The 25,921-nt window shown below is 52.6% G+C and overlaps 2 protein-coding genes across 12 annotated transcripts in view; one reads left to right on the forward strand and one right to left on the reverse strand.

The window, feature by feature from the left end:
- The window catches only part of LOC140457099 (adenylosuccinate synthetase isozyme 2-like), a 64,972-nt gene that overhangs the window by 13,760 nt on the left and 25,291 nt on the right, over window positions 1–25,921 (forward strand). For 3 of the 11 annotated variants that reach the window (XM_072551086.1, XM_072551090.1, XM_072551093.1), the window contains exon 1: window positions 25,574–25,725. The exons of 4 other annotated variants lie outside the window; for them this stretch is intronic. In XM_072551086.1, coding sequence (XP_072407187.1) covers window positions 25,660–25,725 — 66 coding nt within the window. In that variant the 5' untranslated portion in view covers window positions 25,574–25,659. Of the gene's footprint in view, window positions 1–6,717; window positions 6,954–25,573; window positions 25,726–25,921 lie in introns of those variants that run through there. 4 more of the 11 variants (XM_072551091.1, XM_072551089.1, XM_072551085.1 and 1 more) reach the window with 4 other exon arrangements.
- On the reverse strand, window positions 1,004–17,211 carry LOC140457100 (transmembrane protein 179-like). Its single transcript, XM_072551097.1, has 4 exons — window positions 16,544–17,211; window positions 7,870–8,007; window positions 4,642–4,720; window positions 1,004–2,461 (listed from the first exon to the last, which is right to left on the reverse strand). Exons 1-4 carry the CDS (start codon window positions 16,849–16,851, stop codon window positions 2,270–2,272), a joined length of 717 nt encoding a protein of 238 aa, XP_072407198.1. The 5' UTR covers window positions 16,852–17,211; the 3' UTR covers window positions 1,004–2,269.

Genomic DNA, 25,921 nt, shown 5'->3' on the forward strand with positions numbered 1-25,921 from the left:
GAGCAGGAATGTTAATTGCTACTCTGTCCCCGATAAACAGCTGCTCGGGCAGGTTGACCTCTGGCAGCCTGTCAGTCAAAGGGGTCCTTCATTAGATTCCACATGGTTTTCCCGAATGCTCTACGACCCAGCCCCCACCTCGGGCCCTCACACTTTAACAGATGAGGCCTGGCTCTCCTGGGCCTCAGTTGTCAAGGAAACCCCCAGATGGACCCCCAGCCACTGCCTGAGTTTGGTTTTCTCTTCAGTCCCCTGGGGGCTGGAAGGTCAGCGAGACAGAGAGAGGTGGGGTGGGGGAGGGAAGGAGGCTGAATAAAGAGGGCAGAGAGAAAGAGGGGGCAGAGAGGGAGAAAGAGAGAGAAGGAGAGGGCAGGGAGAAAGAGGACAGTGAGAGAGGGATAGAGGGAGAAAAAGGGAAGGATCAAGGCAGAGAGAGGAGGAGAGAGAGGGACAGAGGGAGAAAAAGGAAGGGATCAAGACAGAGAGAGAGACAGGGAGACAGAGGACAGAGAGAGAGGGAGGGGTATGAAGAGAAGGGCAGGGAGAGAAGGACAGAGAGGGATAGGGAGAGAGGGACAGAGGGAGAAAGAGAGGGAGGGACAAGGACAGAGAGATAGGGAGAAAGAGAGGGAGGGGTACAGAGAGAGAGAGGGGGGCAGCGGGAGAAAGGGAGAGAGGCAGAGAGAAGTGAGAAGCAGAAAGAGAGGGGTAGAAAGAGAGAAGGGTTGAGGCCAGGGTTGAGGGAGGCAGAGAGAGAGAGGGAGAGACAGAGAGGCAAAGAGAAATAGAAACAGTGAGAGAAAGAGGAACAGAGAGAGAGAGGGCAGGCATTGAGAGAAAAAAGGGAAGACAGAAAGAGGGAGAAGGGATGGAGGGTGAGGAGTGAGTACAGAGAAAGATTGGAAAGTGAGATAGAAAAATAGATAGAGATGGGCTTCTCAGAACCACAGGAGAGACTTTGGAGGTGTAATAATACAGAAAGGTTGAAGAAATAACCACAGAACACAGTCTCATATTTATTGTTGCTTAATAAATACAAACAGATCGGTAATAGATTGATGAACAAATACTGGAATACTGTTTACAATGAAAATAACTTAAAAACTCAAGTGAATAACACACAGGATAGAGCTGGACTTTTATCCATGAGCCTGCTACAGGGAGTTAGTTTTGCACCTCTCCTGAATTTTATTCCCACACACCCTCGTTGTTTTCCTAAATAAGCTCCAAATCCAAAGTTTCTGACTTCAGAGGTTGAAAGCAGGATACCTGTCCCTGTCCGAACCACAAACTACCGCCCCTCCCTTCCCAGGCCGAAGGTTCCAGGGACCCAGCCTGGGGCGGTTCAGCTGTGGCATCAATCGCTTGACTGCGAACCTTATTCCACAGCCCAGGCGCAGGTCTGTCCTGGGGTGGGGTTCACTGGATTGGGCACACCCTTGGACTGCCTCCTGCCCCACGATTGCCCCCCTCTCTCCCGTTCCTCCCTTCACCCCACCAGGCCCTGAGGGGCATTGGTGTGGGAAGGGGAGAAGTGGTGTAGCTACAAGTTGTCCTGGCCCTGGGGATTTAAGATGACAAATCCAACACCTCCCCCTGCCAAACCCAGACTGAGGTTGGGGGGGGGGGGGGGGTAGAGGGGGAGGGGGAGGTGGGTGTTGTAATGCTGGAAAAGCGCAGCAGGTCAGGCAGCAACCGAGGAGCGGGAGAAACGAAGATGGGCTATGCTCGAAACGTCGACTCTCCAGCTCCTCGGATGCTGCCTGACCTGCTGCGCTTTTCCAGCACCGCTCTTTCGACTCTGATCTCCAGCATCTGCAGTCCTCACTTTCTACCAGAGAAAGTGGAGGGGGTGGGGGGGGGTGGGGGTGGGGGGTCAGAAACGTGCGTCAGAAACCGTGACGCCCCTCACGGTCGAACTTCACAATCACTGACCTGACCTCACGGGCGGCGGGCGCACAGAGAGGCCGTGGGATGGGGGTAATAAAATCAGAAGGTGATGAAACCAAACTGCTGACGACAAGCTGATACAGTGTAGGGGCCAGGCAAGGCAGAATTCTGGAGCGGCCCACGAAGCAAACTGCAAACAAAAATATCTGAGTGGTTAACTCCCAGACCCCTCGTGCCTGAACAGGGCAGGGGTCACTGACTTGTCTATTCCCACTAAAGGCTATTTATATAGGCCCAAGGCTCCAGGCTCGCCTAGGGGTGCATTGGTCTGCAGAGTTTGCATCTGTGCCCGGTATTGACCCACGGGGGAGCGGTCACCTCAGATGAAGACGCTGGGGAGGTCGGCCTGCTCCTCGGACAAGGGCCGGCTGTGCAGCGAATGGTCAAGCAGGAGCTCCTTTTCCCGGGACAGGCAGCGAGCCAGCTCTTTGCGTTTGTAATTTCGGTAAACCTTCAGGAAGGCAAGCACGCCCAGCAGCACCCAAATGGTCCAAATACTCCACAGGCCGAACTACAGACAAACATCAGGCAGAGAATTCAACCGCAGATTCAAGGGGAGGGCACCTCTTCTGTCCCGCCCGGGTGAGACTCGCAATTCCCGGAACCCCAACTTATTACAGGGACGGCGCATAAATCTCTCGCCACGTTTCAATCCCACAAACGCAAATGCACAGCAAGCTCCCACAGGTCAACAGGGGAGAGATCCTCCCCACCCTGCCAATAATCGCCATCTGGTCTTTGACAGACACTGACTGTGCGGCACTCTCTCAGCAATGACCCTCTGATAGTGCCGCACTCCCTCAGCACTGACCCTCCGACAGTGCGGCGCTCCCTCAGCGCTGACCCTCCGACAGTGCGGCGCTCCCTCAGCACTGACCCTCCGACAGTGCGGTGCTCCCTCGGCGCTGACCCTCTGACAGTGCCGCGCTCCCTCAGCGCTGACCCTCCAACAGTGCGGCGCTCCCTCAGCGCTGACCCTCCGACAGTGCCGCGCTCCCTCAGCGCTGACCCTCCGACAGTGCCGCGCTCCCTCAGCGCTGACCGTCCGACAGTGCGGCACTCCCTCAGCACTGACCCTCCGACAGTGCCCACTCCCTCAGTAATGACTCTCCGATAGTACCCGCTCCCTCAGCGCCGACCCTCCAACAGTGCCCACTCCCTCAGCACCGACCCTCCCACAGTGCTGCACTCCCTCAGCACCGACCCTCCAACAGTGCAGCGCACCCTCAGCACCGACCCTCCCACAGTGCTGCACTCCCTCAGCACCGACCCTCCAACAGTGCAGCGCACCCTCAGTACTGACCCTCCGACAGTGCGGCGCTCCCTCAGTACTGACCCTCCGACAGTGCGGCGCTCCCTCAGCACTGACCCTCCCACAGTGCCGCACTCCCTCAGTCCTGACCTTCCGACAGTGCGGTGCACCCTCAGCACTGACCCTCGGATAGTGCCCACTCCCTCAGCACTGACCCTCCGACAGTGCCCACTCCCTCAGCACTGACCCTCCGACAGTGCCCACTCCCTCAGCACTGACCCTCGGATAGTGCCCACTCCCTCAGCACTGACCCTCCGACAGTGCCCACTCCCTCAGCACTGACCCTCCGACAGTGCCGCACTCCCTCAGTACTGACCCTCCCACAGTGCCCACTCCCTCAGCGCTGACCCTCCGACAGTGCCCACTCCCTCAGCACTGACCCTCCGACAGTGCCCACTCCCTCAGCACTGACCCTCCGACAGTGCCGCACTCCCTCAGTACTGACCCTCCCACAGTGCCCACTCCCTCAGCGCTGACCCTCCGACAGTGCCGCACTCCCTCAGCACTGACCCTCCGACAGTGCCGCACTCCCTCAGTACTGACCCTCCCACAGTGCCCACTCCCTCAGCGCTGACCCTCCGACAGTGCCGCACTCCCTCAGCACTGACCCTCCGACAGTGCCGCACTCCCTCAGTACTGACCCTCCCACAGTGCCCACTCCCTCAGCGCTGACCCTCCGACAGTGCCGCACTCCCTCAGCACTGACCCTCCGACAGTGCCGCACTCCCTCAGTACTGACCCTCCCACAGTGCCCACTCCCTCAGCGCTGACCCTCCGACAGTGCCGCACTCCCTCAGTACTGACCCTCCGACAGTGCCCACTCCCTCAGCGCTGACCCTCCGACAGTGCCGCACTCCCTCAGCGCTGACCCTCCCACAGTGCCGCACTCCCTCAGCGCTGACCCTCCGACAGTGCCGCACTCCCTCAGCGCTGACCCTCCGACAGTGCGGCACTCCCTCAGCACTGACCCTCCGACAGTGCCCACTCCCTCAGCGCTGACCCTCCGACAGTGCGGCACTCCCTCAGCACTGACCCTCCGACAGTGCGGCACTCCCTCAGCACTGAACCTCCGACAGTGCCCACTCCCTCAGCGCTGACCCTCCCACAGTGCCGCGCTCCCTCAGCACTGACCCTCGGATAGTGCCCACTCCCTCAGCACTGACCCTCCGACAGTGCCGCACTCCCTCAGTAATGAGTCTCCTCAGCGCTGACCCATCATTGATTCTGAGCCACATGCGCAGCCCTGAGTCCCCCTGACCGCACTCTTTCACCTGGCAGTGAGCCGCATCTGGGTACAGGGCTAGCGGTATGCGGAGGGTAGGCCGAATCCTCCTCTCACCACCGCACATTCCCTGGCAGTATCTCTTGGTGACACTCACCTGTGCAATCCTGAAGTGGACATAAAAGGCGGATGTGTCCACGTTGAGGTGCAGGTTCACTGACTGGATCTCCTCACAGCTGCCAAGCGGAGAAAGGAGAAGAGCTCAAATTAAATTCTGGGAGCAGTGGGGGTGGGTGCGTGGCTGGAAGCATTGAGAATCTGAGCCTGCCCTTGTAGGCCATCGCTGCTGCACCATTCCCACCCTCAGTTGGTGAAACCTTGCTCCAGCACCAGCCTTGTTACTTGAGAGAGAATGTTCCAGAGTCCTTGCTGTCCCGTGAGAAGACCTGTCCTGATTTCTCTGTTCTATTCAAGGTTGTAACCCCCCCACCCCACAACCGCCTTTTCCCCACCAAAGTGATTCATAGAGTCTGTTCAGTGCAGAAACAGGCCATTCAGCCCACTGAATCTGCACCGACCCTCCGAGTAGCATCCAGCACCCCGTCACCCCATTAATGGTTTTAATGTGGATAACCCACCTCGCCTGCACATCCCTGGGCACTATGGGATAATTTAGCACGGCCAATCCACCCTAACCTGCACATCCCTGGGCACTATGGGGCAATTTAGCACGGCCAATCCACCCTAACCCGCACATCCCTGGGCACTATGGGGCAATTTAGCACGGCCAATCCACCCTAACCCGCACATCCCTGGGCACTATGGGGCAATTTAGCACGGCCAATCCACCCTAACCCGCACATCCCTGGGCACTATGGGACAATTTAGCACGGCCAATCCACCCTAACCTGCACATCCCTGGACACTATGAGGCAATTTAGCTTGGCCAATCCACCCTAACCTGCACATCCCTGGGCACTATAGGGCAATTTAGCATGGCTAATCCACCCTAACCTGCACATCCCTGGACACTATGGGACAATTTAGCACGGCCAATCTACCCTAACCTGCACATCCCTGGGCACTATAGGGCAATTTAGCACAGCCAATCCACCCTAACCCGCACATCCCTGGGCACTATGGGACAATTTAGCACAGCCAATCCACCCTAACCTGCACATCCCTGGGCACTATAGGGCAATTTAGCATGGCCAATCCACCCTAACCTGCACATCCCTGGACACTATGGGACAATTTAGCACGGCCAATCTACCCTAACCTGCACATCCCTGGGCACTATAGGGCAATTTAGCACAGCCAATCCACCCTAACCCGCACATCCCTGGACACTATGGGGCAATTTAGCACGGCCAATCCACCCTAACCTGCACATCCCTGGACACTATGAGGCAATTTAGCACGGCCAATCCACCCTAACCTGCACATCCCTGGGCACTATAGGGCAATTTAGCACAGCCAATCCACCCTAACCCGCACATCCCTGGACACTATGGGGCAATTTAGCACGGCCAATCCACCCTAACCTGCACATCCCTGGACACTATGAGGCAATTTAGCACGGCCAATCCACCCTAACCTGCACATCCCTGGGCACTATAGGGCAATTTAGCACGGCCAATCCACCCTAACCTGCACATCCCTGGGCACTATAGGGCAATTTAGCACGGCCAATCCACCCTAACCTGCACATCCCTGGGCACTATGGGACAATTTAGCACGGCCAATTCATCCTAACATGCACATCCCTGAGCACTATGGGACAATTTCCCACAGCCAATCCACCCTAACCTGCACATCCCTGGCCACTATGGGACAATTTTTCATTGTCAATCCACCCTAACCTGCACATCCCTGGACGCTATGGGACAATTTAGCATGTTCAATCCACCCTCACCTACACATCCCTGGATACTATGGGGCAATTCCCCATGGCCAATCCACCCTAACCTGCACATCCCTGGACTGTGGGAAGAAACCGGAGCACCCGGAGGAAATCCACACCAACACAGGGAGAACGTGCAAACTCCACACAGACAGCCGCCCGAGGCTGGAATCAAACCTGGGTCCCTGACGCTGCGAGGCAGCAGTGCTAACTACTGAGTCATCATGCCTCTCTCTCACACACACACACACACACACAAAACGGTTTTCAGTCGACAGGAAATATTTTTTTCTTCACAGTTGTGATGTTGCAAAGGTTGCAGCTGTTTGTGAACAGCAAGCTTACACAGACTGCACAGTGTTAGCGAGGGAGAGAATGGTAGAGTTGGTTCAAGGGGATTGTCTCCTTGGTTCCTTGTGATGTAACTGCATTGGAAACAATCCAAAGAAGGCTGACTGTGGGATTCAGAATGAGCTTGCCAAATGGATACAAAATTGGTTCAACAGCAGGCGACAGAGAGTGGTTGTTTTTCGGATCAGAGGCCTGTGATCAGCAGTTTTCCAAAGGTATCAGTGCTACGTCCATTTTTGTTTATCATTTATATAGATGACTGAGATGAGAATATAGAAGGCATGGTTAGTCAGTTTGCGGACGACACCAAAATTGGTGGGACCGTGGACAGTGAAAGAAGGTTATCTGAGATCACAAAGAGATCCCAGAGCATTACCTGGGTCCCCAGATTGACAAGAGTGCGGTGCTGGAAAAACACAGCAGGTCGGTCAGCATTCAAGGAGCAGGAGAATAGGCGTTTCGGGCAAGAGCCTGGATTCCTGATGAAGGGCTCTTGCCCAAAACGTCGACTCTCCTGCTTCCCGGATGCTGCCTGACCTGCTGCGCTTTTCCAGCAACACACTCTCAACTCTGATCTCCAGCATCCGCAGGGCTCACTTTCTCCCCAGATTGACAAGTCCGGTTCGGACATCACTAGGCCGTCGTCTCCCCTTCTGTTGCCAGGGTCTGAAAACCGAAGCTATGAGGAAAAGATTGGATAGGCTCGGATTGTCTTCTTCGAACAGAGGAGGCCGAAAGGTGGCTTAATCAAGAAGTAATGAGGGGCTTGGGTGGAGCAAACAGGGGAGACCTGTTCTTCAAGCAGAGAGGCCATTTGCAATGGCTGGCAGAAGGACAAGAAGGGATATGAGGGAAAAGCTTTTTCACCCAGAGGCTGGTGGATGCCTGCAGCTGGTATTGGAGGCAAAAAAAAACTCCTCGACTCATTTAAAATGAGTCTGCCCCTGGAAACCTGAAGCCTGCAAGGATATGGAGCAATGGCTGCTGGGAAATGGGACTGGTTGACATAGCGCAGACACGAGGGCTGAATGGCCTCTTCCTGTACTGTGGGGAGGAGGAGGCTGTTCACTGCTGGTCATTGGCAGTGTGGGAACTTGGACGGTAAACCTGGGTTTCAAATCGCAGACTCACCTCAAGGGCATGTTGCCATGGTCAGTGACCACATCACACCAGATGTTGAAGCCCACGCTGATCATCACACAGGCGACAATGGTGAGGAACAGCACCGAGCAGCTCAGCACCAGGTTCAGGAAGGCGGAGAAGAATGTACTGAAAGAGCAAACAGAAGCACAGGCACTCTGTCATTACCATCGTGGTGGAGTCTCTCCTGACACAGAGCAGACCCCTCTCCCCTGTGGAGACCAAAGGCTGGACCCCGGTCCCCCTCCCAGTCTGGTGCTAACCGGGCCCACCCATTACCACCCGATAGGCCAAAGTGGCGAGCTAACCACTCTCCGACAGATGCAGGGAGGGGGTGTAGGGGCTGGAGGGGGTTACAGAGATAGGGAGGGGGTGTAGGGGCTGGAGGGGGTTACAGAGATAGGGAGGGGGTGTAGGGGCTGGAGGGGGGTTACAGAGATAGGGAGGGGGTGTCGGGGCTGGAGGGGGGTTACAGAGATAGGGAGGGGGTGTAAGGGCAGGAGGGGGTGACAGAGATAGGGAGGGGGTGTAGGGGCTGGAGGGGGTTACAGAGATAGGGAGGGGGTGTAGGGGCAGGAGGGGGTTACAGAGATAGGGAGGGGGTGTAGGGGCCGGAGGGGGTTACAGGGATAGGGAGGGGGTGTAGGGGCTGGAGGGGGTTACAGAGATAGGGAGGGGGTGTAGGGGCTGGAGGGGGTTACAGAGATAGGGAGGGGGTGTAGGGGCCGGAGGGGGTTACAGGGATAGGGAGGGGGTTACAGAGATAGGGAGGGGGTGTCAGGGCAGGAGGGGGTGACAGAGATAGGGAGGGGGTGTCGGGGCTGGAGGGGGTGACAGAGATAGGGAGGGGGTGTAGGGGCCGGAGGGGGTTACAGGGATAGGGAGGGGGTTACAGAGATAGGGAGGGGGTGTCAGGGCAGGAGGGGGTGACAGAGATAGGGAGGGGGTGTCGGGGCTGGAGGGGGTGACAGAGATAGGGAGGGGGTGTAGGGGGTGGAGGGGGTTACAGAGATAGGGAGGGGGTGGAGGGGGTTACAGAGATAGGGAGGGGGTGTAGGGGCTGGAGGGGGTTACAGAGATAGGGAGGGGGTGTAGGGGCTGGAGGGGGTTACAGGGATAGGGAGGGGGTGGAGGGGGTTACAGAGATAGGGAGGGGGTGTAGGGGCTGGAGGGGGTTACAGGGATAGGGAGGGGGTGTAGGGGGTGGAGGGGGTTACAGAGATAGGGAGGGGGTGTAGGGGCTGGAGGAGGTTACAGAGATAGGTAGGGGCTGGAGGGGGTTACAGAGATAGGGAGGGGGTGTCGGGGCTGGAGGGGGTTACAGGGATAGGGAGGGGGTGTAGGGGGTGGAGGGGGTTACAGAGATAGGGAGGGGGTGTAGGGGCTGGAGGAGGTTACAGAGATAGGTAGGGGCTGGAGGGGGTTACAGAGATAGGGAGGGGGTGTCGGGGCTGGAGGGGGTTACAGAGATAGGGAGGGGGTGTCGGGGCTGGAGGAGGTGACAGATAGGGAGGGGGTGTAGGGGCTGGAGGAGGTAACAGAGATAGGGAGGGGGTGTCAGGGGTGACAGATAGGGAGAGGGTGTAGGGTCTGGAAGGGGTTACAGAGATAGGGAGGGGGTGTAGGGGCAGGAGGAGGTGACAGAGATAGGGAGGGGGTGTCGGGGGTGACAGAGATAGGGAGAGGGTGTAGGGGCTGGAGGGGGTTACAGAGATAGGGAGGGGGTGTAGGGGCTGGAGGAGGTTACAGAGATAGGTAGGGGCTGGAGGGGGTTACAGAGATAGGGAGGGGATGTGGGGGTTGGAGGACGTGACAGAGATAGGGAGAGGGTGTAGGGGCTGGAGGGGGTTATAGAGATAGGGAGGCGATGTAGGGGCTGGAGGGGGTTACAGAGATAGGGAGGGGATGTAGGGGCTGGAGGGGGATACAGAGATAGGGAGGCGATGTAGGGGCTGGAGGGGGATACAGAGATAGGGAGGGGGTGTAGGGGCTGGAGGGGAGTTACAGAGATCGGGAGGGGGTTACAGAGATAGGGAGGGGGTTACAGGGATCAGTAGGGGCTGGAGGGGGTTACAGAGATAGGGAGGGGGTGTAGGGGCTGCAGGGGATTACAGAGATAGGGAGGGGGTGTAGGAGCTGGAGGGGGTGACAGAGATAGGGAGGGGGTGTAGGAGCTGGAGGGGTTTACAGAGATCGGGAGGGTATTACAGAGATAGGGAGGGGATGTAGGGGCTGGAGACGGTTACAGAGATAGGGAAGGGATGTAGGGGCTGGAGGGGGTGACAGAGATAGGGAGGGGATGTAGGGGCTGGAGGGGGTGACAGAGATAGGGGAGAGTGCAGGGATTGGAGCAGGATACAGGAATAGAGAGGGGGTGTAGGGGTTGGAGACGGTGTGAATATGAGGTTGGAAGCTGATCTTGGGCTGGAAAGTGACCTGGAGGTTGTCAACAAACAATTCAACCTCAGAACTGTTACCAGGGAGTGGGTTTGGAGCAGGGATCGAATCCAATGGCTTCCCATTGTTCCTGAGGGACAGTCTATTCTATCCTGTATGACTGGGTCAGTCACCAGGTATCGTAGAGAGCTGGTGCTATGAGTAGTACCGACCTGTATTGACAACAAATGGTGGATGAGGTCAAAGGAGATGCGACAGAAGCCAAAACAATAAAAAAAACTGGACTCTAAACGAGGGAGGGAGGGGAACGGGCTCATTAATAAGCCACTCACTTCCCGGTTGGAATGAGAATTTATGTCCAGGCAGACAATTCAGTTGAGCCTGTGATTTAATCAGCTGTGCCTGCATGCAAGTCACGATGATCAAATAGATCCGGAAGTGAGAGATCCCTGCAGTCATTAAGCAGCTGCCCCAAACACTCACCTGTCCTGGGTGGGAACAAGCAGTCTCTGCCTACAGTCTCCCATCCTTAACCCCAGAGGGAGCACAGCATGTGAGGGTGCCTCAAACCTGCTCCCCGCCAGTCAAGTCAATCATACCCAAATAGACTGGGATCTCAGTTCCCTTGGCCCCTTCCCCAGTAACCCTCCAGTCCCTCATCGGCCAAAGCTCTGTCATAGGAATTAAGAGGTGGGGGGAGTAGGCAATTCAGCCCTTTGAGCCCATTCCGCCATTTAACATGAGCATGGCTGATCTTAAACAGGTCTCGACTCCACTCTCCTGCCTGCTCCCCATTGTCCTTTATCCTGCTTTTCACCAGAAACATATAGAATCCCTCTAGTGTGGAAACAGGCCCTTTGGCCCAACAAGTCTGCACTGACCCTCCGAAGAGTAACCCAGCCAGACTCATTCCCCCACCCTATTATCCTACATTTATCTCTGACTAGTGCACCTAACCTACGCACCCCTGGACACATGGGACAACTTAGCATGGCCAATTCACCTCACCTGCACATCTTTGGATTGTGGGAGGAAACTGGAGCACCCGGAGGAAACCCACGCAGACATGGGGAGAATGTGCAAACTCCACACAGACAGACAGTCATCCAAGGCTGGAATCGAACCCTGGTCCCTGGAGCTGTGAGGCAGCAGGGCTAACCACTGAGCCACCTTCCTGCCATATCTATTTCCTGAATCTATTGATCGATTCTGCCTCTGCTGCACCCTGGAGGCAGTGACTCGCAGATTCACAACCCTCTGAGAGAAATCGTTTCTCCTCACCTCGGTTTTGAACCTACCTCCTCTCCCTCTATATCCATGACCTCTTCTTTGAGACTGTCCCACGTGAGGGAACAACGTCCACTTTATCAATCCCCTTTCGCATTTTAGGTCTCCCCCCTCATTCTTCGGAACTCCAATGAGTACAAACGCAAACTATTCAACTCTCCTCGTATGCCAGCTCTGGAGTCAACCTTGGGAACCTCCTCTCAACTGCCACCACATCCTCCCTCGAGTGCGGAGATCAAGACTGGACACAACATCCCAGCCATGGTCTCACCCCCAACGCCTTTTATAATTGTCTAACGCAAGCTTGAGTACATTCAATAGCCCAGGCTCTATTGTTCTCTCAGGGGAGGGAGAATTCCCTCTGGCCCTCTGAGAGATGAGAGTCCTCCTTAAACAAGGAATCTCTTATTCTGAGATGTCTGTGCTCCTAGCATCAGCACTTTGCAGGGCAAGACCACAGAGCTCGTAGGGGTGAACAGTTTGGCCAAGTGACCAGCTCAGGCTTGATGTAGTGAATGGCCTTCTTCTGGCACAGATGATTCCAACTATTTTCCTATTCAACCTATGGCTAGGAAAGATTTGGAAGGATATGGGCCCAAGTACAGGGACATGGGGTTAGTGTGGATGGGCATTGCGGTCAGCATGGACCAGTTTGGGCCGAAGGGCAGTCTCCAAGCTGTAGGACTCTATGATCAGGGATGTTACGATACACACCTCTGGGGCAGGTGGGACTTGAAATCCTGTCTCAGAGGTGGGGACACTACCACCCTCCCTGGATGATTCTACTTATCGCTTTTCCTCTACGCACAACCTAACAACTTTCCCACCACCAAAATCACCCTGATTTTCTTTTTTGTCGTTCTGCTTCTTTTAAAACTGGTAATCACTGCCGGTAGCCAACTGAATATGTACAAGCAAAGTCCATTGTGGGGAATCCACCTATGCCCGAAATGTCGATTCCCCTGCTCCTTGGATGTTGCCTGACCTGCTGCGCTTTTCCAGCAACACGTCTTTCAGGGAATCCAAACCATCAAAGATGAGAGGGAAGTGACTAAATGAAAATGGAGTTGGAAGGGGGACTGAAAGCGCTGGATCCCCACAGCGCCCAGCTCAGCCTAAAGGCATCAAGAGCATTGATGGTTGCTGCCTACTCCCTGTCAATGTTCACCAGGGCTTGAATGAAGATGGGACAGGTAGTTGGCAGTCGTAGGTGATCCTATGTCATAGGAACTGCGCGACGCAGCTAAGGATAATTTGTGTAGCCCTGTCACCTTTCACCGATTGTCTCCCATCTTGCCTGTTGCTGACGTGGGTACGCCCTCAGTGCTGTCATTGAGGTGAAAACAACAAATGCTGGAGTCAGAGTGAGTCAGGCAGCATCCGTGGAGAGATGGCAGGCTAATGCTTCAAGACTAGATAACTCTTCGTCATTGAGGTGCCTTGTTGGTGTCGTGGGAATGTCACTGGACTAGTCATTCAGAGGCACTAGATGATACTCTCATGGACATGGGTTTGAATCCAAATTCAATGAAATAAACGTGGAGTCAAAAACCTGGATAGCTTGGGATACCCAACTCCCATGAAGGAATTTGTAAGTCTCGGGATGAAAGCTTTTATTCTATCCAACGATGGGACCTAGGCATACTTGGCTGGGTCCGGTATGATCACCCGTCGCTTCTGCACCCTCTCTCGTGCAATTGCATCCTTCTGATAGTGAGGTGACCAGCACTGCACACAATATTGCTGCCCTGGCCTAACTGAATGTTACTCACAATTCCACTCTAACCAACCTCTCAAATTAAGTCAAGGAACTGCGGATGCTGGAGATCTGAAACACAGAAACAGAAATCGCTGGAGAAACTCAGCAGGTCTGGCAACATCTCTGGAAGGAGAAACAGAGATAATATTTGAAGTCCATGAAAAGGCGTTGGGTGGGGGGAGGTGTCGCTGTGATCGAAACGTCCCTGTTTCTCTCTCTACAAGATGCTGCCAGACCTGCTGAGTTTCTCCAGCAATTTCTGTTTTTGCGTCTTCCGTTTTAGCCTCCACGCTTGAAGAGTGTGGCGCTGGAAAAGCGCAGCAGGTCAGGCAGCATCCGAGGAGCAGGAGAGTCGACATTTTGATCATACGGTCTTCATCAGGAACACAGCTTATGCCCAAAACGTCGACTCTCCTGCTCCTCGGATGCTGCCTGACCTGCTGTGCTTTTCCAGCACCACACACTCTCGACTAATAAGGGCAAGTGTCCCATGTACCTTCTTAATCACCTATCGTGGAGCCTTCAGATGGGCAATTGAGAGCCAATCACATTACAGTGGGACTGGAGTCACGTGTAGGTCAGATCCCATGAAGACTGCAGATTTCTTTCTGTAAAGGGCATTAGGGAACCAGATGGAGTTTTTTTTTAAAAGCAATTGACAATAATGATCACAGTCCGTATTACAAGCATCCACTTCCAAATTTGATTCATTAAATTTAGATTCTGTTGCCTGCCGTTATGAGATTTGAACTTGTGTCTCCCCCCCCCCGAGACTCCCGATTACCAGCACAGTGACATTACAAGATGTAAATGCAATCCAGTTCAGAGGTGGGGTACTGGATCGATACCTGGGTTGTCTTATGAGGATGGATTGGACAAATTGGGCTTGCTCCCAATGGAGTGAGGGGTGACTTGATGGAAGAGCATTAGACTCTGAACGATCTTGAAAAGACCTGGATCAGTCCAGAATAAAGGGACAATATCCTAAAATTAGGCATCTCCCTTTCAGGACAGACAGAACCTTTTTTTTTCCATTTTCTCTCAGAGGACAGTTTTACTTTGAAACTCTCGTCTCGGAAGGTGCTGCCGGTGATGTGGATGGGGTGGGGGGGCACTGAATATTTTTAAAGCAAGGTATATAGATTTGTGCTAGGCAGGGGGTCATCACAGGTTATTGGGGAACGAGGAATTTAACACAGAGTCAGATCTTACTGGGTGACAAAACTTACTCCTGTTCCTATTTCATGTGACCATCTGATCACTACATCCCCGGCCTTGAAAAGGATTTGAAATGGAAAGCAAAGAGAGAGAGAGAGACAGACAGAGAGAGATAGAAGGATAGAGGGATAGAAGGATAGAGGGATAGAGAGAGAGAGAAAAAGAGAGAAAGAGAGAGACAGAGAGAGAGAGGGATAGAGGGAGAGAGAGATAGAGAGAGAGATAAAGAGAGAGATAGATAGACATAGAAAGAGAGACAGAGATAGAGACATAGAGAGAGATAGAGATATAGAGAGAGATAGAGATACAGAGAGAGATAGACAGAGACATGGAGACATGGATAGAGAGAGATAAGGAGATAGAGAGATAGAGGGATAAACATAGAAAGAGGGAGACACACATAGAGAGAGAGAGATAGACAGAGACATGGAGACATAGAGAGAGAGAGATAAGGAGATAGAAAGATAGACATAGAAAGAGAGAGAGATAGAAACAGGGAGAGATAGACAGAGACATAGATAGAGAGAAAGATAGAGAGAGAGATAGAGAGATAGATATAGAAAGAGAGACAGAGAGAAAGAGATAGAGAGACAGAGAGAGAGAGATAGACAGTGACAGAGAGAGACAGAGAAACAGAAAGAGATAGACAGAGATAGAGAGAGAGATAGAGAAGTTGTTTCTCTTGTTGACAGCTAGGAGCCTGGACCAAAAGGAGGGCAGGGAAGGGAAGAAGCTGAGTCAGGCCATTCAGAGGTAAGGTCCAGTAGCACTTCCTCATGTCAAGGAGGAGCAGAAATCTTGAATCTCGACATCCACCTCCTTCCCCCAATGAAAATAAGCAGGTCGAGACTGGGAAGCATACAGAGGTAGCTCAATTGGAGCTTTAAAGATGGAGCTGGATAGATTTGGGCTAAGGGCAACATGAGATTTTAACCGAGAGGTAGTCTAATCTGGCTGAATGAAGTCTGAGGGGGCCGAATGGCCTCCAGAACAAATGGAAATAAAATCATTCCGAATGTCATTGTGGGAGGTCAGGTCACAGAGACTAGGCTTCTAATGCCCTCTCCAATCCGGCCCTGACTGGGTTAGTTGATCTGGGGCCCATTGGGAGGTGTCACACTCTATCCCCGTTCCTTCCCCTCTCTGACTACCTTCCCCGGAAAAAGCGAGTGTCCGATGAGGAAACGCAGTGGCTAGGATCGGACTTGACTGTGATTTTGCCTTCACCTGGTGGGTAGAGCACTGTCAGGCCCTGGGGCTGGGGGCAATCACAGCACACTGGGCTCACACCCAAGAAAATCTGGGAGGATGGAGATAGGGAAGGAGTGGCAGAGGGAGGAGGAGGGACAGAGAGAGAGAAAGAGAGGAGGAGGAGGAGGAGGGATGGAGAGAGAGAGTAAGGGAGAAAGAGATGGAGAAAGAGAGAAGGGGAGAGGGTTAGCGAGAAGGAGGAGAGAGAGAGAGAGAAAGAGAGGAGGAGAAGGAATGGAGAGACAGAGAGTGGGGCGAGGGCAGAGAATAGAGAGAAGGCAAGAGGGATAGAGAGAGAAGGAAGGACGGATAGAAAAAGAAGGAAGGAGGGAGAGAGAAAGAAAGTGTAGGAGAAATGTGAGGAAGGGTGGAGGGAGAGAACAAGACGGGGGAATGGTGGATGTGAGAGAACAGAAGGGAAAGAGAGGGAAGGATGGGAGCAAAGGAGGGGGAGAGAGAGAGAGCACGAAAGGAGAGAGGGCAGGAAGGATGGTGAAACAGAGATTGGGAGGTAAAGAGTGAAGGGGAGGAATGAATAGAGAGAGTGAAGGAGGACAAGTGAGGGGCAAGAGACAGACAGGGAGAGGGGGAGAGACAATAGGAAAGAGGTGGGGAAGGAAGGAGAGATGGTAGCGGTGGGGGGGGAAGGAGGGAGCATGGGCTAGGGAAGGGGGTGGGGGGAAAAGATGGGGGGGGGGGGGGGGGGGAGGAGAGCAAGAAGCTGATCCAAGGTGGGAGAGGGCTCAGACTTACTCATCGTGCCCCTTGCAGAGGTAGAACAGGGTCCGCCAGGCCTGCACAGCGCAGAAGATGAGGGTGAAGAATCCCACAAAGGTGCAGAACTGGCAGGCAGCCGCAGGCCCCCACTCCTCCACCACGAAGCGATTGATGAGTGAGCCAGTGCTGTTCTCCTCCCTCCAGAAGGCCCGGCTGAAGAGCAGGCACCTCCCTTTGAATTCTCGTCCATTCTCTGCCAGGGGCACCACCACAAACAGGGAGAAGAGCAGAGCCAGTACGTAGGAGAGGCACTGTGTGGAAAGCAGTTTATTTGAAATCTCCATCGTTCTGTCTCTCTCTCTCTCTCTCTCTCTCTCTCACTCTGTCTCCCTCCCTTCCCCAATCTCGTCTACAACACTGACAGGCAAAGATTCAATTCTCAGCTGGGTGTTCCCTCTCCCCACAGTCTGGCCCACATCTGCTGACTGGGTCTTTAACCCTTTGTCTCCCTTCGAGGAGTCAAGTGTCACATTGTATTTAACAGATCCCCCCCCCCAGCCCTTCAGAACGTACTGCCTTCCTGAAGGTCCCTTGCTTAGACTCCACTTTGGGGAGGTACTGAAATTAAGACTGCGAACGGTTACAGTAACACAGGAGGCCCTTTGTCTGTGCTAGCCCCTCTTCAAGAGCGCCTCACCCAGTCCTGCTCCCCCCACATTTTCCCTGCAGCTTCTCTGATTATCTTCTCTTCTGAAAACCGCCCTTGACACTCAGGCAATTTATTCCAGACCCGAGTCACTGGCTGAGTGACAAACATTCTTTCTCATGTCACCCTTTGCTTCCTCAGCGAAACACTTCGCATTCGGTGGCCTCTGACTCCTGACCCTTCCCAATCATCTCCATCAAATTGTCGAGGAAGATCCCGGACCTGAGAGGTTATACCCCGTCAGGAAAGACTAACAAACCAGACTCTTTTCTCTCCAAGAGGGAAGGCTGGCGTAGGGTGAGACCTTCAAAAAACGAGGAAGGGAACAGGATTGACGTAGTGAAGATATTTCCAATTACAGTTGAGATCAGTCTGGGGTGATCCGTGAATGTGAGACTGCCCCTAACAAATCGAATGGGGAATTCAGGAGAATGTGAGACTTGTCCCCACAGAGAGGGGTTGAGGGGAACAGCGTGGATGCATTTAAGGGTCAAGTTGGATTCGGCACGAGGGAGAAAGGAATAGAGAGTAGGGTGAAGTCCTGGTAGGAGTATGGCACAGAGGTGATGGGCTGAATGGCCTGCTGCTATACTGTAAATCAGGAGTAACAATGAGCATTCAGTTGCGAGGTAGCAACGCCCGGTTTCCTATACTAAAAAAGCATTCTGGTCCTGAACGCTGCAGGGTTCACATCCCACAGCTCATTCAGCTGTGCGACTGAGGGTGGCCTCACAGTTCACCTTGGCGATTTCCCCAGCTACACCCCGAAGCTCCCACATTCTCACGGGACACTTTGATCACCGAAGGGGCACTGAGGCTGATGCCGGTGGTGAGGCATTGTCGGAGGTGCCGTCGTTCAGATGAGATATTAGACCAAGGCTGCCCGAATTTCTTTACCAAGTGAATGTACAAGACCCCACGGCACTGTTGGAAGAAGGTGGTGGGAGCGTTCTCCTGGTTCCTTGACACCAATATTTATATCGACCAACACCACCACAAGCAGATGATCTGAGTCATTATTGCAAATGCTGCTTGTGGGGACCTCGCTTCGCATGAATTGGCTGCTGTGACCACTACTCTGACCACACTTCAAGAAGCACTTTTGGATGTCTTAGAGCAGTGAAAGAAGCAATAGAATGCAAATCTTCACTGGCAGGAGTCAAAACAGGAGAGAGTATTTTACATGTCATATCCCACTGAGGTCTAGGGGAAGTAGAGTCATTAATTTACTTCTCAGAGACTGGGAATGGTTCCATTAAAACAGAAGACTCTAAGAGGAAGTGGAATTGAGTTTTATTTAAATTACAAAAAGACAATAGTCATGTGAATACAGTGGCTACAAGAGCAGGTCTGAGGCTGGGAATCCTGCAGTGAGGACTGACTCCCCGAAGCCATCATGTATGCAGCAGTGTGATGGAATACTCTACATTGACCTGGATGAGTACAGATCCCACAACACTGAAGAATCTCAACACCATCCAGGACAAAGGAGCCCGATTGTCCATCCACCACTGTCATTCAGTTGTAGCAATGTGTACCATTTACGAGATGCACTGTCGCAACTCACCCTGGCTCCTTAGACAGCAGGACCTCCACCGTCAAGAAGAACGAGGGTAGCAGATACATGGCAACCATGAGACATTAAGAATCAAACAATCACCTCCCTTGCTTTGCATTTTTTCAGGTAGCCTTTTTTTAAATTTATACTTTGAATGAGGTAGGAATCGCTGGCAGGGGATATCACCCATCCCTAATTGCCCTTGAACAGAATGTCCCACGAGGGCCATTTCATAGGCTAGTTAAAACTTCAACATGTTATTCTGAGCCTGCAATCGCATGTATACCAGACTGGGTAAAGACAACAGCTTTTCTTCCCTAAAGGACATTAGTGAACCAGAGAAGTCGAATTACAATTGATGACAATTGTCATGGTGACCATCATTGGGATTAGCCCTCCCTATCTCTCAAAGCTCTTCAACCCTACAGACTTATCTCTGTAACCTCTGCCAGCTCCTCCACCTATCCCTATCTAGGCAACCTCTGTCAGCCCCCTGGTCCCCACTCTCTTTGTAACTTCTGGATCCTCCTTATCCTCATATCCTCCTCCAGATCCTACAATCCCTCCTCATCTCTAACTTCTTCCAGGCCCTATATTAACCTCTGCTAGCCCCTACACTCTTCCTTATCTCCATAACCTCCTGCCTGGGGCCTTGAGCTCTGGAATTCCTCCCCATACCTCTCCACCTTGTTGGGTCTCATTTCAGATACCTCTTACAACCCACCTCTTTCTCATATTTTCTGAGGGGTCTCGATGTCACACTTTGTTTTATTATGCTCGGTGAAGGGCCTTTGGATGGTTTTGCTACATTTCGGGTGCTACGCAAATACAAGTTCTGATTGTTGTACTAAATGGTTATCATTTTTACTTCCAACTCTGCACAGCAACAGATCTGTGTTTCTGAGAGACGTGACACTGTTAGTAAAAACCAAAAGGTTCCTACCATAAGTGGGAACTTGTTGCTACATAGGCACACTGGCGCAGAATGGTCCCCTTCTGATTTTTAAAGAAATCCTTCCCTAGTTTCCATGGTGGTTTTTATAACCAGCTCCTATGGAATTATAGAAACATACAGCACATAAACAGACCCTAATTCCCAAACAAAACTAGTCCTCTCTGCCCACGCCTTGGTCCATATCTCTCCAAACATTTCTTACTTGCGTACTTATCCAAATGTTTTTTCAACGTTGTAATTGTTCCACACATGAACCACCCCTCATGTCTTCTTTAAATCTTCCCCTCTCACTTTAAAAATATTTCCCCTCGTCTTGAAATCCCCGACCCTAGGGAAAAGACTCACCTTACCTACACCCCCTCATTATTTTATAAACCTCAATACGGTCACCCCTCAACCTCCTGCGCTCCAGTGAAAAAGGTCCCCAGCCTCTCCTTGTAACTCAAACACTCTGTACCCATCAAAATCTTGGTAAATCTCTTCTGAACCCTCTCTGTTTAACAATAAACAGGGCGGCACAGTGGCACAGTGGTTAGCACTGCTGCCTTACAGCGTCAGCAGACCCGGGTTCAATTCCCGCCTCAGGCGACTGACTGTGTGGAGTCTGCACGTTCTCCCTGTGTCTGCGTGGGTTTCCTCCGGGTGCTCTGGTTTCCTCCCACAGTCCAAAGATGTGCAGGTTAGGTGAATTGGCTATGCTAAATTGCCCGTAGTGTTAGGTAAGGGATAAATGTAGGGGTATGGGTGGGTTGTGCTTCGGTGGGTCGGTGTGGACTTGTTGCTCTACCATTGTACTGCATGGAAACAAACCCTTCCATGCTGACCAGATAGCCTTCCTACAACAGGGCTATCAGACAAAGCAAAGACTGGGTTTAAGGAAGTTGTTGACTGCTGTTGGAAGAGGAGACATATTGCCCGGGAACATATTTAAAGACTGGAAGTGCACCTCACAGAATCGTTGCCCTGTAGAAGGAGGCGATTGCTTTTAACACGTACTTGCTGGCTCTCTGCAAGAATGACTTAGCTGTTCCAGCTTCCCATTCTGGAAAGCCCCAGATTAACCGCTCTCCCCCAACCACCCAACCACCCAACCACCCAACCACCCAACCAACTCTTGGGCTGTGCATGCCAGAGTTAAACCATCAGCTGTGATCTTACTGTATGGTGGAGCATGTTCCCATATATGTACCAATGTGGACGTGTGCAGAGGAAAGGTGAACTCCTCTCTGGGACAGTTCTTTACGTCCTGGCAAGCAGAGCAGTTTATCTCATGATTAGGTTACTTACAGTGTGGAAACAGGCCCTTCGGCCCACCAAGTCCACACCGATCCTCCGAAGAGCAACCCACCCTGACCCATTCCCCTACGTTTACCCCTTCACCTACCACTACAGGCAATTTAGCATGGCCAATTCACCGAACCTGCACAATTTTGGACGGTGGGAAGAAACCCACGCAGACACGGGGAGAATGTGCAAACTCCACACAGTCAGTCGCCTGAGGTGGGAATTGAACCCAGGTCTCTGGCGCTGTGAGGCAGCGGTGCTAACCACTGTGCCACCCATGCTGGTAATTAACCTAGATTAGAATGGTGCTGGAAAAGCACAGCAGTTCAGGCAGCCTCAGATGCTGCCTGAACTGCTGTGCTTTTCCAGCACCATTCTAATCTAGACTCTGGTTTCCAGCATCTGCAGTCATTGTTTTTACCTCATTGTTTTTACCTTGGTAATTAACCTAGAATGACACAAGTGTTAGACAATAACACTTCGGAGCAGAATTAGGCCATTTTGCCCAGCAAGTCTGCTCTACCATTGTACTGCATGGAAACAAACCCTTCCATGCTGACCAGATAGCCTAATCTAGTCCCATTTGCTAGTCCCTATCCCACTAAACCCTTCCTATTCATATACCCATCCAGATGCCTTTTAGATGTAATTATACCAGCCTCCACCATTTCCTCTGGCAGTTCAATCCATACATGCATCACCCTCTGCATGAAAAAGTTTCCTCTTAGATCCCTTTTAAATCTTTCCCCCGAAACCTATGCCCTCTAATTCTGGACTCCCCTATCTTGGGGAGAAGACCTTGGCTATTCACCCTATCCATGCCCCACAGGTCATAGAGATGTACAGCATGGAAACAGACCCTTCAGTCCACCCCATCCATGCCCACCAGATATCCCAACCCAATCTAGTCCTACCTGCCAGCACCCGGCCCATATCCCTCCAAACCCTTCCTATTCATATACCCATCCAAATGCCTCTTAAATGTTGCAATTGTACCAGCCTCCACCACTTCCTCTGGCAGCTCATGCCATACACGTACCCCCTTAGGTCTCCTTTATATCTTTCCCCTCTCACCCTAGACCTATGCCCTCTAGTTCTGGACTCCCCAACCCCAGGGAAAAGACTTTGCCTATTTATCCTATTCCTACCCCTCATAATTTTGTAAACCTCTATAAGGTCACCCCTCAGCCTCCGACGCTCCAGGGAAAACAGCCCCAGCCTGTTCAGCCTCTCCCTATAGCTCAAACCCTCCAACCCTGGCAACATCCTTGTAAATCTTTTCTGAACCCTTTCAAGTTTCACAACATCTTTCCGATAGGAAGGAGACTAGAATTGCATGCAATATTCCAACAGTGGCCTAACCAATGTCCTGTACTTTTTAAGAAAATTCTACAGGGTCACCCCTCAGCCTCCAAAGCTCCAGGGAAAATCACCTCCAGCTTATTCAGCCTCTCCCTATAGCTTAAACCTTCAACTCTGGCAACGTACTTGTAAGTCTTTTCTGAACCCTTTCAAATGTCACAACATCCTTCCTAAAGCAGGGAGACCAGAACTGAATGCAGTATTCTAAAAGTGGCCTAACCAATATCCAGTTCAGCTGGAACATGATGTTCCAACTCCTATACATAATGCACTGTCATAACTCAACTCCTTTCCCCACACCCACCAACCGTTAATGTTTCTCAACCCCATTTGCTTGCTTCCCCCGTTAACCTTGATCCCCTTACTAATCAGGTTATGGCAATGTAGTGATTGGAATCAGGTGGATCTTGTTGACTACGAGATCCTTGTTTGGGGTTTTAAACCTGGACCAATCAGGAAAGCCCTGGCTATGGCATCAACGAGCTACAGATACAATGTGTAGTTGAAGGTGACAATGTGGGCACAGATAGGCTGGGAGAAGCTGTCGTTGCATTTGAGGATTATGTACAATCTGTTGATGTTGCAACCTTCAACAAAGTGTGGAATGGCAATAAATGAACACTTAATAAAATACAACCAGAAGATTTAGAATCTCCTCAGTTCAGGGACTTGACTCCCAGCAAGATAGCTCTGGCCAGTGCGTACAAGTAAATAAAGGGTGACGTGGTGGTGGGATACCAGCCTCTTTGCAGTTATTTCAAGTGCAGAAGGTTGTAAAGGGGGATGAAGAGTGTGGTAGGGAAACCCTGGGAAGTTGACCCCTTACCCCCAACCCCACCCCCCCTTATATCTTCAGGCACTACATTCCCACAGCCTAATCTGTCTTTGTGTAGGTTTTATGGGACAGTCATGTCAACTGTGTGTCCTCTGAGGGAGAGAGGAAGAATTCTTTCTTTTTTGAAGGTGATTCAGAGACACTTCTACCCCCGTGCCCCACCCACCAGGCAAGGAAGAGGTGAACTGACAGTTAGTTGTAGCCAAGGAGGGCCCACAACCAAAACGCTCAGCATATTCCACCACCCCCTTCAGGAGGACAGTCAATAAATCAAATAAATGGTGGCTCAGTGCTGTCTCCCAGCACCAGAGACCCTGCTTTGATTCCAGCCTCAGGCAACTGTCTGTATGGAGTTTGCACATTCTCCCTGTGTCTGCATGGGTTTCCTACCATAGTCTAAAGATTTGCAGGTTAGGATGAATTGGCTATAAGAAGTTGTCCCATAGTGTCCAGGGATGTGCAGGGTACGGTGGATTGGCTATGCTAAATTGTCCCACAGTGCCCAGGGATGTGCAGGTTAGGTGGACTAGCAATAAAGAAATTGTCTCAGTGTCCAGGGATGTGCAGGTTAGGGTGGATTGGCCGTGCTAAATTGTCCCATAGTGTCCAGGGATGTGCAGGTTAGGGTGGATTGACAATGGGAAATTGTCACATAGTGTCCAGGAATGTGCAGGTTAGGGTGGATTGGCTGTGCTAAATTGTCCCATAGTGCCCAGAAATGTGCAGGTTAGGGTGGATTGGCCGTGCTAAATTGTCCCATAGTGCCCAGGGATGTGCAGGTTAGGGTGGATTGGCTATGCTAAATTGTCCCATAGTGCCCAGGGATGTGCAGGTTAGGGTGGATTGGCTATGCTAAATTGTCCCATAGTGCCCGGGGATGTGGAGGTTGGGATGGATTGGCCGTGCTAAATTGTCCCATAGTGCCCAGGGATGTGTAGGTTAGGGTGGATTGGCTGTGCTAAATTGTCTGGATTAGTGGTGCTGGAAGAGCACAGCAGTTCAGGCAGCATCCAACGAGCAGCAAAATCGACGTTTCGGGCAAAAGCCTTTCATCAGGAATAAAGGCAGTGAGCCTGAAGCGTGGAGAGCAGGATGGATTGGCCATGCTAAATTGTCCGATAGTGCTCAGGAATGTGCAGGTTAGGGTGGATTGGTCATGGGAAATTGTCCCATAGTGCCCAGGGATGTGCGGGTTAGGGTGGACTGGCTATGCTAAATTGTCCCATAGTGCCCAGGGATGTGCGGGTTAGGGTGGATTGGCCATGCTAAATTGTCCCATAGTGCCCAGGGATGTGCAGGTTAGGGTGGATTGGCCATTGGAAATTGCCCCATAGCACCCAGGGATGTGCAGGTTAGGGTGGATTGGCCGTGGGAAATTGTCCCATAGTGTCCAGGGATGTGCAGGTTAGGGTGGATTGGCCGTGGGAAATTGTCCCATAGTGTCCAGGGATGTGCAGGTTAGGGTGGATTGGCCGTGGGAAATTGTCCCATAGTGCCCAGGGATGTGCAGGTTAGGGTGGATTGGCCATGCTAAATTGTCCCATAGTGCCCAGGGATGTGCAGGTTAGGGTGGATTGGCCGTGGGAAATTGTCCCATAGTGTCCAGGGATGTGCAGGTTAGGGTGGATTGGCCGTGGGAAATTGTCCCATAGTGCCCAGGGATGTGCAGGTTAGGGTGGATTGGCCATGCTAAATTGTCCCATAGTGCCCAGGGATGTGCAGGTTAGGGTGGATTGGCCGTGGGAAATTGTCCCATAGTGTCCAGGAATGTGCAGGTTAGGGTGGATTGGTCATGCTGAATTGTCCCATAGTGCCCAGGGATGTGCAGGTTAGGGTGGATTGGCCGTGGGAAATTGTCCCATAGTGTCCAGGGATGTGCAGGTTAGGGTGGATTGGCCGTGGGAAATTGTCCCATAGTGCCCAGGGATGTGCAGGTTAGGGTGGATTGGCCATGCTAAATTGTCCCATAGTGCCCAGGGATGTGCAGGTTAGGGTGGATTGGCCGTGGGAAATTGTCCCATAGTGCACAGGGATGTGCAGGTTAGGGGTGTATTAGTCGGGTGTAAATATAGAGTAGGGGTAGACTTGTTAGGGCGAGAGCCTGTTTCCACACTGCAGGGATTCTATGAAACCAGAGGAAGCTTTGAGAGCAATCGATAAACCTTAACCCTGACTCTCTCTGTCTAAAGGGAGGGGCAGGCTTGCGAGGTCTCTGGTGGAGCATGCGCATTGGCTCCCTTCGGCTGCCGCGGTGTAAAGGGTGGGGCGTGGCATGCGCACTGACTCACTCCTCCACCATGCACGTGATTCGAGGGGGAGGCGGAGTCTCTTCGACCACCGCCGGTGTCAAGGGAGAGGGCGGGGTTCCTGTGTCCGCGGCCGAGTATGCGCACTGAGTCCCTTCGTCTCTCGCCGTGAGTAGAGGGACGGGCTTGCTCGGTCTTGGCGGAGCATGCGCAGTGATTCACATCGACGGCCGTTATGGAAAAGGAAGGGCGGGGGCTTCCCGGCCGAGAAGGTGACGGAACATGCGCACTCACTCTCTTCGACACCTGACGAGGCAGAGGAGGGGCGGGGTTTCCCAGCTTGGTCGGGGCGGAACATGCGCACTGACTCTCTTCGACAAGAGCCGGGAAAAGAAGGGGCGGGGCTTTTGACCGGGTCGGATGGAGCATGCGCACGGACTCTCTTCGACACCTGTAGAGGGGCGGGGG

Source organism: Chiloscyllium punctatum, chromosome 31, assembly GCF_047496795.1.
Source record: "Chiloscyllium punctatum isolate Juve2018m chromosome 31, sChiPun1.3, whole genome shotgun sequence".
NCBI classification, from domain to species: Eukaryota; Metazoa; Chordata; class Chondrichthyes; order Orectolobiformes; family Hemiscylliidae; genus Chiloscyllium; species Chiloscyllium punctatum.